General features: G+C 49.1%; 1 protein-coding gene across 2 annotated transcripts in view; it reads right to left on the bottom strand.

The window, feature by feature from the left end:
- The window catches only part of LOC124297680 (protein apterous-like), a 35300-nt gene that overhangs the window by 7200 nt on the left and 9397 nt on the right, over positions 1-18703 (bottom strand). The window contains exons 3-4 of one of the 2 annotated variants that reach the window (XM_046748952.1): positions 11784-12544; positions 47-582 (exon numbers count right to left, since the gene is read on the bottom strand). In XM_046748952.1, the coding sequence (XP_046604908.1) occupies positions 47-582; positions 11784-12544 (1297 nt within the window). The remainder of the gene's footprint in view (positions 1-46; positions 583-11783; positions 12545-18703) is intronic. The other variant, XM_046748953.1, reaches the window with a different exon arrangement.

The raw sequence follows: 18703 nt of genomic DNA on the forward strand, positions 1-18703 counted from the left end.
AGCGGTAGTTACCGACATCGAGTTTCAAAACGCATCGTACACTCACCCAGGCTGGCCGTCATGGCTTCGAGGTCCTTCGGCTTCCGCTTCCTGGGCCTCCCCTTCTGCCTCGGAGGCGGCACGCCGCTCGCAGCTCCGTTGAAGTACGGAACCTTGGGCGACGAACCAGCTCCGTCAGGCCCCGACGGCGTTTGCGGCTGGAGAGGAACGGGACTGGCGTGGGGGTGCATCGAGTGGTGGGGGTGTCCAGGGTGGCCGGGGTGCCCGGGGTGCGGGCCGTGAGGGTGGTGGTTGAGGAACTCCGGAGAGGGGAAGGGCTGCCCGGGGTAGTGAGGCCCCGGAGGGTAGGCGGGGACCGGGGGACTCTGGGCCGGATGTAACTCCGCGCCCATCTCGTAATGGAGCCGACAGAGGACGACGCCGTCTCGCATCCCGAAGTGGTCGCCCTTCGTCAGGGGGATGGTGCATATCGCGCAGCAGAAACATCGGACGTGGAAGACGAGCTCGCGGGCTCGCATCACCAGCTCCGAGGCGAGGATGGCGGCCTGGCACCGAGCGCATCGCTTCATTCCTCCGAACATTCTGTAACAAAAAAGACAGAGCCGCGTTATGGTCAATGGCGCTCAACGTCCCTCGGCATTTCTTCACTCCTTATCATGGTTTTTTCACCACGCGAGTGTAAACGCATCCCATATACACGTATAGGCGCGCGCGTGTGTGTGTGTGTGTGTGTGTGTGTGTGCGGAGCTACGACTCGTCGTTCCCATGCAGGCCTGCAGGGGCTCGATTTTCGCGCGACTTCTGTATCTGATTGAATTTCATTAAAATTTGTAGATAGCCAGAAGCCTGGGAGCCCGTCGTCCTCGAGGGTGCCCGGGGTCCACCGACCGGTCCCTCGAGCTACAGATGCGACCGATCTCTATACCATCGGGCACGACATCGCTACTGCATTAGCGGCAGCCTATACCTGCGGCAGCTACGGTCTCCATTATACCCGATACATCGTCTCCACCTATCTGGCTGATATCCGCCGGCGGCACCGCTCCCACCTTTTCCGAGTCCATGCTGCAGGCATGCAGCTTGCGGCACGAACCGCGGCGGCGCGACGCGGGGAGAAAACTTGAGGGAGTTGCGAGGACGTGGAACAGCGCAAATATGCGTTTTGTTCGACGCCGTTATCGGGACCGCGAGTTATTGCCTCCCGCGACGTCGTAGCCGTGCCTAATCCCGTGCCTATCCCATGCCTATGCGCGGCGCAAACTTTCCGGTCGACGCAACGCAATGTTGCGGTGCAGTCGTGCACTCGCGTGTTGCCGGTCTTACCCGCACCAGCTGTTCTATATTACGCAGGTATAACGTGGAGTTTCAGGGCGGGGAATATGTCGGGGTTTTTGCGGTCGTTGGTACAGGGGAAGGACGGCTATCCAGCGATTCGTCGAGCTCCACCGCGGTGAAAGAGGGGCGCAGCACGTCGGCTTTTGCGATTCGAGGAGGAATCGAATATGTACCATCGTACGTTGGGTGTAAGACGAGCAGGTATCCGGCCTATGGCGATTACACGTGCTCGTGATTATCCGTCCTCCAGACGCGCCAGGATGCACCTATGTGAAAATTCAAAAATGCAAATTGCCAATTATGGCAGCTAGGCTCGGAGCGATTACTCGCGCACGCACGCGATTTCCGCATCCTTATGGATAACACCGCGGCTGATGGATCGACTCGCTCTAATATGCCAAGCCGCATCCATGGGGTTCCATATGCGCGGCTACGATCGCTTATACGTATACCGCACGTCGCGCAGCGTGGCTGCATGTGTGTTGCACCGTGTTGCGCGCGTCCGACTTCCGGTGACTTGTCTCGTTGGATCATTAACCACGTTATTTATAAACTGTGACGTACGCTGTGCACCAACCACCCCGCTGGCACTGCCGCAGCTCACGAAAACGCGAACCGGAAGGTTGCCCATCACGAGGCAAAGAGCCTGGATCCGCTCGAGGAAGGACCTGAAGGGGAAGCTCGAAGGTACCGAAAACCGTGTGGCATCCTTTCTCAGGGTATCTGCGCGGTTAATACCAGGCAAAAAAGCAGATCAGAAAAAAAATCGTCTCCAATGAGCCGCGGCTGGTTTTGCCGGAGCGTGAAAGTAGAAGAGATCACAGGTCGAGGAGGGATTACGCTAAACTTTTCCGACGTTCGTCCTCTTGACTTTGGACAAGACTGTCAGCCGGTCCGTCAAATTCACTTCCCTTCCCGTATGCCCCCCCCCCCCCCCCCCCCCCCCTCCACCCAAGTATAATCGGATCTATCGGGCAGTCCGCGGTAACGAACCGACCAAACCCCCGTAAGAATTTTGCAAACAAGGTCACCGAGCGTCGGTCCCCGTTCCTCGTCGCTCGCGTGCTAACGAACGGGCCCGAGGGTCCGACAATGGGGTCCGATTTTGCGGGACGCATCGACTACCCGGCGCGGCGTCGACGAAAGCCCGTTTACCACAGAGATTCCCGTGGAGTTATTATGCGCAAGCTGCGGGACCGGTGGGTATGGGCAAACGCGTAAAAAGAACGCGCGTTACATTGTACACCACCGGTTGCCCGCGGTGCCCTCTGTGCTTTGGGATGAACGTGTATTTTTATTTTTTCTTCCTCTTTTGCCCGGCAGCCAGCCGAGTTGTGTGTACAAGGTACAGTGTGTACTGTAAGCGAAGCGAAGGGCGGCCACAATGAAGCTACCCCGTATTATACACACCGATGTCGAGAAAACTTGTAACTCGGACAAAAGAATTCCCTTAAATTTTTTACGAGGACCACCCGCTGGCTATTCGCACACGGTTGTTGCGAGGCCCGGAGCATCGCGGTTTACCGGGTCATCGGCGACCCGAGGAAAGACTTTGGCTTCGCGATTCGGGGCGCGTACGACTTGACGGTTCTAGTCTCGGCACTCGCCAGTCAACGCCCCGATGTTAATGACACCTAGGATACGTCGCGTTGGCAAGATGACGAACGAGCCACTGTTACGCGCACAAATAACCCCAAACTATTTTGAGAAATGCTACAACGGTCCATCACTCTCTTCTAATTATTCTTTGCCACTCCGCGTGTACCTTATACATACCTACTGCAGCTTCCACCCGACCACTTGAAACGCCCCGGAATATCATCAAGGTCCGGTACCAATACACGTCATTGTAATACCTACGAGGCGCCATGTACGTTGGGAATCGGTGCCATCGCTCGGATTCCGTCTCTGTTTTAGAGTTTCGAGGAGTTTCTTTTTTCGATAGTAGGACAGTGCGGGACAGAAATTCTTGGCCTTCGTTCTCATCCTGTTTCACCGGAGCTCGCGCAGACCAGCGTGTAACGTGGTTGGTCGAAAGAAAGGTTGCAATATATTGCATTGCACCGGTGATTTCTCATGACAAGTCGATGTTTTGCGTTGCGATTCTTTTACCCCGTAATCGTCCGCCCGTTGCTTACAAGCAGCACGGTTGCACGGTGCTATTCAGAAGTTCCATTGCATAGTACCGAGAAAAGAATAAGTTACAGGTACGAGACGAAGACGAAGGCGAAGACGAAGACGAAGACGAAGAAGTGGTCTGGAGGATCGCGTAGCGAGTCGTCCCACGCGCAATCGACGTCCAGAGATCAGGATCGACCGGTATCGTACATATAACTCAATACGAAAGTAAAACGACGAGCCGGTAGTAGGAGAATTACCGAGCGTCCTGCAGCGGAGGATCAAACAGGTTGGCGACACAAACCCTCCGCGATGGTCCCGCGGTTCGCGGCTGGTTGTCGCCGCAGTACCGGCGATCCCGCGGGTTCCGTGAAAGGGATCATGATATTATTTTACGAACAACGACGAAGGGGGCTGCGAGCCCTGCGCTTCGGTAACTTGATACTTTCGAAAGAATGGTTTATGCGGTGACACTCGCCGGGCCGAGTATGACCCCGAGGTAGCGGCTCCCCCGCGGAGAGGAACACCGAAATTTAGTGAAAGAGATGACGGACAGTGTCTTCTGAATCGTAAAAACATCCCCGCAGCCTGCGGCGATTCGGAGAGCGCGAGTCAAACTGGACCGTGGAGAGAGGCTGCCGGGGTGAAGGGGAGGGTGGGTGGGGGGGGGGGGGGATACGGAGATGATTAAATGGCGCTAGCATCGAAAATATAGACGCGTTCTCGCGGGGCGTGAGGAGGCTGAAGACGATATCTCGATGTAGTAGATCTTGTAAGATAGGAGGGCGCCGCATTTGTAGCGCGACACCTGCAACGAGGGCCCGATGTATCATGCCTGGAACAGAAATGATGGCTTCCACTCTACCCGGCCCGCTATCAGATCGGGGGACAATGGCACCCCGCTAAGCGGCCCTCTTCTCGTATGACCGCGACCTCCGCGCCCCCCGATGCGCGGGCTCTAATCACTCCGCTCGCCGGGTTAGGAAACGCTCGGTCCCCGACCAAACTTTATCGCAACTCGGCCCTCAGGTGCAGCTCCGGGACCCGGGGATCGGTTGGGTACCTGCCTCCGCCGAAGCGTCAACCACCCTAAGACACACAATCAATGGACCGCGGGCGTCGAGGCTAGGAGTGTAGAAATTTATCAGCTGCAGACGTGAGCTTGCACTGCGGCCCGCGTGCCTAGGGCTGCGCGGAGGAACGGAAATTAATCCTTCTTCCAAACGACGAAAAAGGACGAAGAGGAGAATAGGGGAGGGGGGCTAGCTAGGATCGTTTTATCTCTCCGTGTACCCTTCGGGAGTGAAAAATCAAACGAATATATCAGGTTGTCCGGCAGCGGTTGAACCGACGTTTCAAACAAATTTTAATAGGTAACTGTGCCGTCGTGCAGACGCGATCTGTACCAAATTTATCCTGTTTTCCGAGCCGGCTGCGCGTGCCCGCAAGATCAGGAAAGTGCGAAGATTTGAAAGAAAGAAGAAAAAAGAGAAGGAAAACCTCTTCCTACCCTACACTCGTCGCTCTGACCGCGTTCTACGTATAAGGGATATGTAAACGAGGAAGAGAATTTCAGCGAAGGTTGATTTACTCGTACACGAGGAGCTGCGTGCAGGTATGGGATAAGAGGAAAAGGCATAATCTGGGATAAGGGTAGAGATATACGGCGACACCGCGGCAGCTACCGATGATGCATGTTCCTGACCGCTACCGCAGCGTATTATGTTACGCGACGGCTTGCCTGTGCAGCTATGCGGAGAGCAAGAGGCCGAGGAGAAAACGTGCCAGGATGCGGCAAGGATCACAGCTCTATTATACTTGTGTCTCGGAGTTATCCACACTGGCAGGGAAACCGGCTGCGCTTGAAAATTCCGGGGGTATTGAAGAAGCGGCGATAATTGCGTCTGATCGTTTCGAGCAGTAATTAGTAAAATATAAAACCGCGTGCGCGTTTTAATATCTGGGATCTAGTTTATCACGAGGCGCACCGTTAGATCAACCTTGCGTAGCGCCGGAGGCTGAAATAGCGTAATGATACTCAACTGCGAAATGACTTTCAGCGTTAATTTATAGGAGCGAACAATAAAAGACAGTATATAATTTCGCTCGAAGAATAGCGGAAACGCCTATCTCCGAGCTCTGGAGTAACAAGATTTTTTACGATCCGGGAGGCGCACGCGCGTTATATATTCTTTCATAATTTCACACCCAGCTGTGCGCGTTTTATTTATTTATTTATTTTTTTTTTTTTTATTCTCATCCTTTTGCTCAGTAACACTGCGAATCGTATAAGTAGATGATGTACGATATGTTCGCGTATATTTCGTGTGTAAAAGGCAGAGCGGTGTAAAGTGCTGTAACACAAGAACGCGGATCATACAGCCGGTTATCAAGTGGGTAAAACCATGCGGAACACGAACGTGAGAGGTTTTCAGGGGCGTCGCGACGCCGGCTCTGAAATACTGCGAGGTGTCGGGTTGCAGCGTCGCCGGTAGAATCTTAATTTTCCGCCAACGTATCGCCGTGCACGAACGGACCCGGAGAACCGGGCAAAAATATTTTTACGGAACGGCGATGCGATCCAAAGTTTGCGACTCAATTATACCCGCCTCGCTTCTGCTGCGAAGTTAATCCCCCGCAGATCCGAATCTCGACGCGAACGCGTGCAGGGCGGGTTTCGCGACACCCGGTATAAATCGCATCGCTATAGGATACGCGTGAAAATAAACTGTAACATGCGGATTACATTGTTAGCGATGAAAATTATTGCCACTTGCGATAGGGGATCAAAGGCTGGCTTGTCGGTGTATTTGAAACTTCGAACCGCGTGCCGCGCACCCGACGAACCGCCTGACTTTGATGCCAAACGGATGATTTGAGGCGACGAAGAACTCGTACCAAAACGTACGTGTATAATATCTTCTTTCGTTTTTTTTTTTTTTTTTGTTTTTTTCACATCTTTTCACCCATCTCGACATGCTCCAACGCGAACTATAACCACCACGCCCGCGTCCATAGCATTGCGCAGTTCAACGGAAACGTTTAAACTTTACGAAGCGGAATATTTGGCTAAGTTATGGATCCGTACAGACCGCGTATGTTTGTCGTTAACCGCACCGCACACCGCAAGTCTCCTCCGCCGGGAAGGGGAACAACGTCCGTCCCACCGTACTATTCAAAAAAATATATTAAACTTTATATTTTTGCTCCCCCAAATTTTTTTTCGCGATGATGACGACGACGATGATTCGACTCTAAAAATTGTCCGACACTGCTCGCGTTCGAATTTGCCGCTTTCGATTGATTTACTATTCATCACTGTAGAGTTGTGCAAAAATTTTGCGATAAATTTATGAGAAATACAGAGAATCCGAGTTGAAAATCATCGTTAGTTAAAAGATCAGTCGAGGAAATCAGCCGATCGTTCCCCGAGGATATTATGTATTCGTGTCTCAATATTTCACTTTACATTTCGACGAGTGGACTTCTATTCCGCTGTTCGGAGGGGAAGAAAACCGCGTTAAATTTATATATAACGGATTCCGCGTACATACGGGAAAAGGAAGGGAGCGTCAGTTCGAATTCACCGAGGTTATACGTTGTCCGCGTTTATTTTTGCCCTCGTTGCACGCACGTACCTATACACACGTGAATACATTACGGTAGAAATTGTTCGGAAAGAGAGGCGTCCTCTTCGACTTCACTCCCTTCGTCCTCTTCTTCTTCCTCTCCCACATTATTTATCGAACGAACGAGCGGGAACCAGCTCCACGTGGGCCGCATCGTTCCCGTCTGAAACGCGCATAACTTACCTCGTTATGTGTATCCGCCTCTACATTATATGTCTATGCCCGCATCGCACACGCGTACATGTTGCATGTATATTAATTCGTATCGTATATGTTGTTGCTGTAGCCGCGGTGAAAACCACACGGATTTCGCTGATCTCGATGTTAGCTGCACCCTGTCACGCGAGCCGGTCACCGTGCAGCGTCAAAAAATTCGGCACAAGACCGACAAGGTCGTCGCTGATCGTCTATATCCTGACCATACGGACCCAGGAACCAGATTTTTCTACGTCAATGCGATATATAAAAAAATAACATATCTCGAGCATAGATACGTATGTATACAAGACGTATTCTTGTAAAGTTGGTTTCACGATTTTACGGGATACATTTTTGCGGTGTGAAAGGCCTACCTATCTTCTTTATTTTGCGTCACTTTGACGGTTAGACGTTTCATAGTAGATTTAGAAAATTATTTTACTTCATAATAACAGATTGAAATTTATGCAAAAAAGTAACGCGGATGAGAAGTCAAGTATTCTGAAGATTTTATCTATGCTCAATATGCATAACATATCTCACAATTACACAATTTTCTCCAATTCTCCGCCAGTTGTACGAAACATATCATATTCGCGAAGCTTGGACGATGGAACGTGGCGGCATAATGGGAAGAACCGCATGTAGGCTGCCGGTAACTCGATTTTCAATTTGCACTTCCTGCAATTAGTCTTGTAACCCAATTCGAGTCGTTCCTGGGGGTCCGGGTCGTCAATTACTTATGCACCGCGTGTAAAATGAAGTAAGCGGAAAAAAGAAAAGAAACACAAAATACAAGTAAAAAAGGTCAGCACCACCCCAGGGAAACTTACCTATAGTTCACTTGTCTGCAAGATAAACGGTCGAACGTGACGAGCGTGAGATGAAGGAACGCAGACAGCGGGCGGAAAAATAAGTAATAAAAAGAGGAGGAACACGATCATACTTTTCGACACTTTCGCATGTACGGTAATTGACCCGCGGCACGCAAGAGGTAAGTACGTTACATACGAAGTGCGCGGTGTGGTAACCGGGTAGAAGAAGCTGAGAGGTTCAGAGAAGCGTTCGATTGGTTTTGGACAAAGGTATTCGAGCCCCCGTGTGTGCCAAAGAAATTATCACCTGCTCGGAAGACAAGGCGGATATACCTACGCGGTAGCTCTGCATCATGTATGTTCATCTCGTATAATATAGTGAACGAGGACGCTCATGCCGAGCTTTTGTGGAACGATGAATATTCTAAAAGGCCACATCTAACACGAAACTGACGAAATCTGTATAATGGTATACACCATGGGATCGAAAATGAGGCCCCGCTTGATAATCGCCCGGTAAATATATTCTAACCGTCAACAATAATGGTTTTTTTTCTCTCTCTCTCTCTTCTTTCTATTACTTTCAACGCTTGCAAACGCGCAATGGCGTTCACGCTCGTTACGCAACGCACACCTTTCGCAAAAGGCGAATTCAACGATCTCGCAATTGAGCTTAGAGCTGGTACAGCATGTATTACAGTCGAAATACCGAAATGATCGATGTTTCTGAGTGATATCCCGGGGCGCAAAAAAAGACGAGTCCGTACAGACGATGAATTAATCGGTGCAGGTTTTGCGTGTTGGATTGGTCGTTGCAGAGGTTTGTTAACGGGCGCTATGCGGATACGCAAAGGTGAAGTCGAAGTGTCGTCGAATCACGTACCGAATAAAATGATCCCGGAAGTACCCGGCTGTGAAAATATAGCCATCTCTTTACGCGCAAGCAATTTTTACGACGGAATCACCGGGGCGATCAGAGGCGTCACGCGAACCCCGTTTATACAAGGCTAGCGACCCTCCACGTCCGAGGAAGGATGCATTAAGGATTTTCTCTTATGAAAAGATCGGAACGACAATACAGCGCAGGCGCGATGCGATTTTCCCCCCGTGGGTTCATCATCGCGGCCGGTAGTTCTTCCGTGATTTGATGTCGTGCGGTGCAGTACACCGATCGCGATAATCTCGCTTCGCATACAGCGTGCAACACATGCCTACCTTGGGTAAAGTAGCAATCTCATTGAAGATGCGTCGAGGCTGGATGCACGTAGAGAGCGAGAGAGCGAGAGAGAGAGAGAGAGACTCGACGTTCACCAGCTGGTTCTAGGCACGCAATGTCTCTGCTAATGACAATCCGCCAAGTTGACGATCCCGCATGCGAAACTCAGATAACTTGAGTCGTTCTCGCGAAACGACTTCAGCCTTGTAACTTCGCGTCGCGGTGTCTTGACGGCGGATGTGAGAGCTTGCAGAACGTGCGGAAGAAGATTTCACGCGTGCGGCGAGCGTCTCTCGTTATATTCTGCACGAGAGGATCGACATTGTAGTCAGGCGAAAAGTGGAGCTTATTGTTAGTGGCGAGTTGAAAAAGCTGGCATCGATGCCGAGCGAAGAGGGAGATAATCGAGTTGCGGAACTGCAAGATGATGTCGCAGCGACTCAGAAATGCATGGGTTGAACCTGCAGGGCGAGGCAAAAGAAGGGATGATCAATTCGCTGTAATCGCGGGAGGGATTTGCGCGAGGCGTTGCCGGAGAGAGTCACGGTCCGCATGGATATAAGGCAAGACTAGTGATTTCCGCGTAAAAGTCTTATATACCTACCTGTCGCTCGCAATTGTTTCTAGGAATGAAAACTACTATGCCGCCGACGAACGTGAGAGAATGCTTATTGAGCCGGTAAGAGTGCGAGCCGCCTTCGTCGACATTCTAAGCGTGGAAAGCGTGCGCGAAGAGAGGCAGGACGGGTGAAATGAATGGGGGAATAAAAAAAAAAAAAAAAAAGAAAAGAAAAATTTTAAGTAGAAGAAGCGAATCGGGAGAAAATGCAAGTCCCATAATGCTCTACGAGCAATCAACCCGTAGGGAAACATTCAGCTTTTACGGCTCTAATTGAACCTGCAGGATCATCTTGGGACCTCTCGTCGCCGCATTGCGGCGCTATACTGAGTAATTTTAAGTGATCTTGCCGCGACGATATTGAGCAATAGATTATTATCCGAAGCGATCCGCAAATACGGTGTCGGCGGTGCGATCGATTCCTTATACTCTGACAGATTAAATCTCTGGTGTAAAGCAGGCATGCCGATCCTTAAATAAATTGTATATGGGGATAGGTAAACGCATAAGTATACATATGTATACCAATCGTAATCGTTTGCCCGTAATTGGCGATTGCAACCGTCCGAGACAATTGCGTTTCTCCTGGAAGCATTAGCGGGGATGCAGGCTTTCCTGCATATATTGACAATTCGTTCTGGGAACGTAATTAAGATGTAACGGACCCCTTCGGCATGTCACGTACGCCAGTTCGAAATTTTCTCTCACATTTTTCAGCTAAAACTGGACGTGTATGAAAATGTTTAACGAGACCTGCCGCGAAGTTCCCGTAATTTTTATCTTCCAGTCGCGTTGTAACCTCATTGATGAAGAAAAAGTAAACTAAGAACATGGGCAAACAACACGCAACGACGTTGTAGAATTTGTTATTTAATATCTAATAGCGGTTACGTATACAGTCTCGAGAATTTGCAAATGGTCACAAGGATTGGAAAAATTACTCGATGCAATGCGTGCGACGAGGCTAGTCACATGACTTGTTCAACTACGTAGCGCACGATACTAGTCTACGTACGTATAAACATCCTTGGCTTAATAAAACGCCGCGGAATTGCCCAGATTTTGCGATTATGCCAATGTTAGATACTTTGCAAGCTAGACACGCGCATCTACTCGTGCAAGCGTATTATACCCACCGATATTGGTGTAATCAGAGAAAAAAATTGCACTTGGAAAATGACGTTGTTTCACACAGCAAGAATCATAACGGAAGCCAGTTGTTTCAACAATCCTAGCTTGGTAAAGGAAAATCCAGGTGAGGAAATTTTTGGAAAAATTCATTTCTACGCACGTCATTTATGAACGGGTTACGAGCCGACTTTCTTGGAGGAATTTTCCAGGTGCATTTACGACAAGCAACGTCGTAAAGTCGCATCATCGTTAGTCGCGTTGATGGTTCCCATGTTTGCGGTCTAAGCAAGCCCTCTCAACATTTTTTAATAAACGCTTTTCTCTCTCTCTCTCTCTCTCTCAACTACTTCGAGGCGCCAATGCCTCAGGTACGAAATAATTGGAGTAGATGCGGTTAGGTTTGCACCTTCAAGGCGCCCGGGCACCGATCCTTCCGTTCTAAAACCATTCTATTCCTCATACATTGAAATGATCCATAGGATGCTACGCTGCTGTTATCCCCAAGCATGTAACTAGTGATTCAAACTCACATATAAACGTGATTGTTTTCGATACTTTCCGTCATTAAAGAGGCGGTCTTTCTGGATTTCGACAAATGGAATACCTACCGTTAGAATTTGGTAGTTTGGTAATGAACGTCTCGCCGATGTCATGAAAAGCGCATTATAAAAATAAACCGCAAAGAAGAAAGCACACGTGAATAACCGACGGGTGTAACTCACCGGTAATAATCTTTCTTGCAGTATATATTCCCGTCCTTACTGAAGCAGGTAACTTCGCCGTCGAGGCCCTGCCGACAGTGAGAGCACTGAAGGCAAGCGGCGTGCCACCTCCGGTCGACAGCCTGCAGGTAGAACCTGTCGGATATCCTGAGTCCGCACCCGGCGCAGATGACCGCCGGAGCATCGTCGGAGTGAGAGGGTGGCGTCGGCGGGGGTTCGATTTTGGGCACCGTCCTGAGGTGTTCGGAGGCCTGGTGGTGAAGGTGATGCTGGTGGTGGTGGTGGTGGTGGTGGTGGTGGAGGGCGTGGGGCGGCATCGCGACGTTACCCTGGTGATCGTAGGCTGTCCGGTACTCCTGACAGGGTCCGTGACCCGTCGACGAGGTGTACGCGTTGATCCTGAAGGCCTCGGGCGAGGGTTGCTGGGTCCGTTCGCCCCTCGGCGAGGATCCGTACTCCCTCGAAGGCTCGTAGGAGGTCCCGTCGTAGCAGTTGTTGTTCGCCCCGCAGTGCGTCTGGTGCAGGGACGTCGTCGTTGTCGTCGGGGTCGTCGTCGTCTGGTGCGACGAGCCGTGGTGATGGCCGCTCGGCGGGCTGCAGGGTAGGGTCGTCGGTCGCGCGGCGTCGCCCATCGACGCCGGAAGGCAGGGGGAGAGGTCGCGTGCCTGGTCAACGGAGGCGGGACCCCCCACGGCGCCTCCTGGCCCACTTTGGCACCCCAGACCCAAGCCGCTGCCACGCTCCTGGGAGCTTGGAGGCTGCTGAAACCAATTGGGAATACGATTTAGATCGGTGGAGGAGTTCGATCGATGCTCTCGAAATTTTAATCAGTGAAAATTCACCGATTCCCAGTTTTAAGTATACCACTGGAAGAAAAAACATTGCACATGCACTGACGTTACAGTGACTTTTCACCGATATCCCACTGATTTTCAGTCCGTATACACTGATTTCCTCCAGTGGTATACTTATAACTGAATCACGTTTAGAGAGTGCACCTACACGTATATCGTCAGCGTCAAAAATGATTCGGGGTGGAATTCCGTAGACTAAAATTTGGTAACGATTAAACGCTGTCTGATGTTATGTTTCCAAATTGATCCCGAAAGTTTTATTTATAGATATCCACACCGGCCAAATTTGACACAATATCTATTACGGGGTATAACCGTTATAGGATTTGCGAGAATCGACGGTTGCATATCGAAATTGCGCGAAGTGCGATTCTTCAAAGAATTCAGTCTCGCAAGCAATTGATGTTCAACTTCAAATGCTCCTTCTTTATTTCTATCCTGCTTTATCAATATCAGAACATTGCAAATCGCTGAAACTCTCGAGTTATCGTATGAGCGAATCGAATTCATACGTTCGAATTGCGCTACCAGCCACGATTGGATTAACCGTTCTTCAACCATCCCACCGTGGAGAATTTATTTCGTTAGTCTCGTTAGGCACGACCGCACAGCGAAGACCCTTCTTTATTCGTAATTGGGGAATACCTCCTATTGCAAATCGATAATGATTACGATCGCTGTATGGAAAGAAATGTTACGTTCTGAATTCCTGAATAACTATTTCAGCCTTTCGACTTTTTATTCTCGCTTATCGTCAATACAATCAAACTTGCGGATACTACGTAATTTTTGATTACAATCGCGCAGGATTTCGAGACTTTTACATTTTGACCAGATAAGCATTATATGAGAGGTGGAATACCGGATTCTTGTTCAAAAAAAAGCAATACAAACGTTCGGAAGTATTAACCGTCCAAAATCCGAGTGTTTGTGACGGAAGAGTATTCGAAATCCTTAGAAAAAAGTTCCTGTAGTATAATTCACACGATACTCTTCGTCAATTCTCAGCAACAGCCTTCCTTACCTGCCTCAGCAGCTAGCTCATGAGAACGCGAATCAGCGAGCGTGAAGCGCGATGACCGTTTGATAATAAGGATTGAAGCTTTTTTGCGCCTTCCTAAACTTTTTCGCGATATTACCGAAACGTGTACTGGAATCAAGGTAGGTAGGTACTTGTACATTGCGCTGTTCTGTTCACGTTGCGATTGCGTAACCGTACGTTGTTATCTAATCTGGTATATTTTTCAACCATCTGTCGCAGATCCCAAAGAATCTCGATATTTTCTTCTAATTTTCGGAGCGAAGAGTACGCAAATTATATAAACCGTGAACCATGCAATCCCTGGTCAACGAATAAGGGCGAATGCACAGTGCATGGGTAGCGCCCAAGTTACGGAAAGTTGGTACACCCGTTAATTATACCGCATAATATGTTCGAGAATCGAACGGTTACCACATATGCTATATACAGGTTTTCTTGCCGACGAACCGCTGCAAGGTGCAATGGGTAGAAATTTACAAGCCGGCCTGGTCGGTCTTTTCGCGTCATAAATATGCCATGACAAATGCAATTCCGTAGTGCGCGCGACCGCTGCAGATCTCTTCCTGTGTCGCTTCTTTCCTCTCTCTCCCATCAGCCTCTCTTTCCTTCTCAGCGTCCCGTCGGAATCGTATAATCTCCTTCCTCGATTGGCACTCGAAATTCGAGCGCTCGACGAAAAACCCCGTCGTCTCGTCGGCATTGTGCAACCCGGTGAGCAGGCGAGGTGACAGCGACCGCCTGGATGAGCTGCCGATCCACGGAGACGACGCTGATGGATGTCGCGGTCCCCGCGCATGTGCGGAGCCCTATAAGGCCCTCGGCTCGGCCAATCGGAGCGCCCGCCGTGTTTCAATGTCAGCGCTGTCCGCGGTCGAGGACATAAATTACCGTGGGTAGGCAGGCAGGCTCGCTCGCAGATTACACACGCGGTGGAAAACCGATTCCCCTCGCATTTTGCGAGGGTTTCTTAACCGCGGGAACGAGGATTCGACTCGCCTCGGTTTTCTATCCAGCTATTTCGAAACTCTAACTCGGTTCCCGCAGGCGAGCGGAGAACTAAACGATCGGCGGAGGCCTCGAGTGGCTTTCCGATGATTAAGGTATTACACTCGACAAACAGTTTGGGCTGCCCTGACAGGGCCGTATTGTCCGAGGGCCCAGACCGTCGCCTGTCTCGGTGAACAATGCTCGTCCACCGCATTGCCCACCTCGGGGACCTTCTTCCTCTTCGACTCGCCCCCGGGTGAAGGGCCTCGACGTCCTTCCACGCTTTAAACTCATCGCAGGGACCCATTGACTCGAAGCGTCACAACATCGCCTCATTCATCAGCTTTCAGCTTTGCGTCTTCTTCCCCACTTCGCGCCCGTTCCAGACCTCTGGTAGAGAGTCAAATTTAAGCGTCACTCGGAGACGTCTGCGTTATACAGATATAATATTCGTGAAAGTTACACGAACCGTTTCCGTCGCGTCGGGCGTAATCGTAACTAACGGTTAGGTATCTGCAGTTTTGACATTGTCGAAAAATGTTATACACGTTTCTTGCAGTCAACGCGAATGATACGATGACGACAAGTGTTCCTGTTTATATATTACTTCAGTTCAGTAATTCGGTAATTCATATATTACGAATCCGTTGCATACATAGCTCGAGGACTTGTGCAAGGCAAGTTTACTTTTGTAATCGTCATACGGTTACAGGTACAGTCACATCGGGGAATCTGTATCCATGCATAATGCTCATTCGATAGACGGCGAGTAAACGATTGATGTTGGAGACGATGAAAATTGACTAAGACTTATAATGATTTTTTTTATTCGTGATAATATCTACAGATGACCGCAAACCGAAGAGAATTTTCCGGATGAACGACTACATGTGAATATCGATGACCGATAAAATCTTGTCCTTTTAAACTGCTATATTGTCCGTTTCCTTCGATTACTCCATCAAGACTTGTGGAACAAACAATCTACTACTTTTATCAGAGATTCGGAGAACATCCGGTGGAAATTGATTTTTCCATCGCGGTCCACGTAACGACAATTTGTTTCTCTTCGTATAAATTTCGCTTCCGATCGAGCAATTTCTGTCTGCAAAAACAATTCAATTGCTATTACACGCGTTCCAGTTTCTAATTCAGAATCAATTCTCCATTCTGTAATCCAATCCGAACCATTAGCGTAATTTATTTATACCGTATTCCGAACAACGGAAAGTATTTTTTGTAAATTGAGGGGAAATCCAACAAAAAAAAAAGAACGAAAATGAAAAATAATACCGCGCGGTTGACTTAAATTCACAATTTCAGTTATCACCAATTTTCTTATCAAAGTACGAGATTCCGGTACCGAGAACAACCGACCTAACTAATACTACGTTCAAATCTCCGTCCCGCAGGGTCTGGCCGCGCTTGATAATAAATTCCGTTTCAGCACGATCTTTGAAATGTGGAAATTACTTGCAGCTCAGCGAGGCTGGTCCAGCTCATGGTAGTGAGTTTCATCTGGTCGACCTCGCGGGTGTTCGCATCGGTCCGAGAGGGAATAGTATTTGTGACCGCTATTGGCTTCCTTGGTCGGTGACTGCGGTCAGCGATAACGACTCTGTACGTGTAGGAGTGCAGAGTTTCGGTACTGGTGGTGGTGTGCTGCCGTTGCCGCCACTTAACGCTACCGCGAGCAGCGATGCCGTCTGGTGGAAGCGAAGGTCTCTCGCGTTTTCTACGTCTAGCGTAGGCGGGTGTTGGCACGCGGTCGACGATAGCCGTTATCTCTGCTTTCTAGTCGGCTGCAGGGTGCGTGAATTAGGACCAAACTGCTCGCCTTCACGCGATCCCTCTCATGTCAGCCGAATTTCACTCCTGTTCCACTCACAATTCGGCATACACCGCAGCCTTTCGAATTACACCTGTTCACACGACGCCCGCGGTTTCAAAGAGTGGGCGAATCCTTTTAACCTCTTCGACAAAAGAGGAAGAGATGAATGAACGGTCGAAATTCTCTTGTAATGGTTTCCTCTTTTTACTCGTTGTTCCGTTTCGTTCGTAATCGACGAATAAATACTGCGGGATGCGGGATTAAGAAACCTCGAGAACTAGCGGAGCGTTTCAACGGAATAGTTGCAAGCCCGTGTTTCGAGGTCTGGCGAAACTGAAAACTCTGCCAAGTCACCGTGGCCGTACGGCAGCCATCCGATACCTGTATTCCGATGAATTTCACCTGCAGTTTGCCGTTAAATTTTCGTCTCGTTTCATGTCCTCACCCTCTTCCTCTCTCCCTTTCTTTCTGTCTCTATCTCTCGTTCATCTAACGAAACGTGGCTATTAGGTGAGGCCCGAATTAGTCACCATTGATTCTTAGCTCAGACGAAGAGTCGGCGGTGCCTGAAATCGTGGTCGGCTGTGAATATATCGGTACTGGGGTAGTAGACGAACTAGACGCCAAGTCGGGTCTCCGGCGAGTCGATTCGCCATCCGAATTTGAATACATGATTGGATTTTACGATCCCTTTGGTAATGTTCGACCGAACGAGGAAAATAAAAAAAGTAACAACAGCTACGACGTGCAATAAAAATCTCAGGGTCGGGGTTTCGTCCGCGTTGCGATATTACAGGGAGAATTGTCGATCGGCGAGTATACATCGGATGGAGCATCGCGACGCGACGGAAGGCGTCGGATGCGGCCAAAGCGCCGCGGCGCCGCTGACAGCGTTCGTAGGGCAATTAAAACGAAGAGGTAGACACGATTTACCGTTAGGCGAGTTGGGAAGGCCGAGAGCGAGGTGCGGAGGCGAGTTAACCGGCCGACTTGATAATGCGTGGCGTAAAATACGGGCGACCGCCGACCGCAAGGTTGTCGAAGGCTGTACAGCCAAGCAACGGCTGGCCGGCATTGGTGGAAGAAGTGAAATCAACGATATTATTACACAGTATTAAGACTCCGGAGTCCTCCCGTACTAATCGCGTTCGTTCCGCCGGCCGGTCTGTTCAAAGACCGCCAATAAACTCGTCGACACTTTCCTACCACCCGCAGAAACCATCCTTGTGTCCCATCCCTTCCGTCGTTCCCCGAGTGGATGTGGAAATCCCTCTCCGAGCGCCCCAGAATTTATTCACCTAACCGATCGACGACTCCGTGACGATACCTCGAGAGGAGAAAGAAATCTAGCGGTTCAGAGTCGTGAATACAAACTCTGTCGGGCATCGTCGATTCACTAAATTATTTCCATGGGTTTGGTCGCCGCGTATTCAGCATTATACGCGTGGTTTACGAAATTTGACAGCGCGTATCTTAGCTTCTTAGACCATTGCGGTTTACTCGGTTTATTCTTATTTATCGCAGTTTTTAAATCGACAACCGTGTCTGCTGTAGCTCGTTTAGAACAAGCTCTAGAGATTTCGATGGTATATGTTATTGTACACAGATTTTTTTTTGCTTTTACACCTCAAGCCGGTTCTGTTACAGAAAATCGTATATTAAAAAAAAATATTACATGCTAATGATTTGTTGTAATTTTTTTTCTATTATTTTCAAGGTCGTAATCACTTGAGGTTAAATCGATCAATTTGTGTTCAATTACCATTATTATCATGTAAAATTTCTATTCCAAGCCACAGTACAGTTTCCATTTTATTCTTGACAAAATTTAAAAATTCAACAGTCAAAAAGTAAACCTAGAGATTACTAAAATAAGTACTCGACCCAGATGGAAATAGAAATGGAAATTTTTCAGAGCTATAATTAACCGACTGTTGCTTCTCTGAGGAATAATAGGAATTAAACGAATGCTGTTGTTCGGCGAGAGTTTGACTGGCTTGAGATGCATGACGTGTCCTGCTTGAGCGAGGTCATTCGATCTTTTTAATTCACCATTATATCGTGCGATTCATAATTAGTCCAACCAAGTCAGATAAGCGCAAAAGTGATTATTTTCTTCTGGTTTACCGCGATAGATTATGTTGCATAACATTTCAATGATATCGAAATGAAAGTATATTTTTACATTTTACACACAGGCTTATTT

The sequence above is a fragment of the Neodiprion virginianus genome, chromosome 2 (assembly GCF_021901495.1).
Source record: "Neodiprion virginianus isolate iyNeoVirg1 chromosome 2, iyNeoVirg1.1, whole genome shotgun sequence".
Classification (NCBI taxonomy): domain Eukaryota; kingdom Metazoa; phylum Arthropoda; class Insecta; order Hymenoptera; family Diprionidae; genus Neodiprion; species Neodiprion virginianus.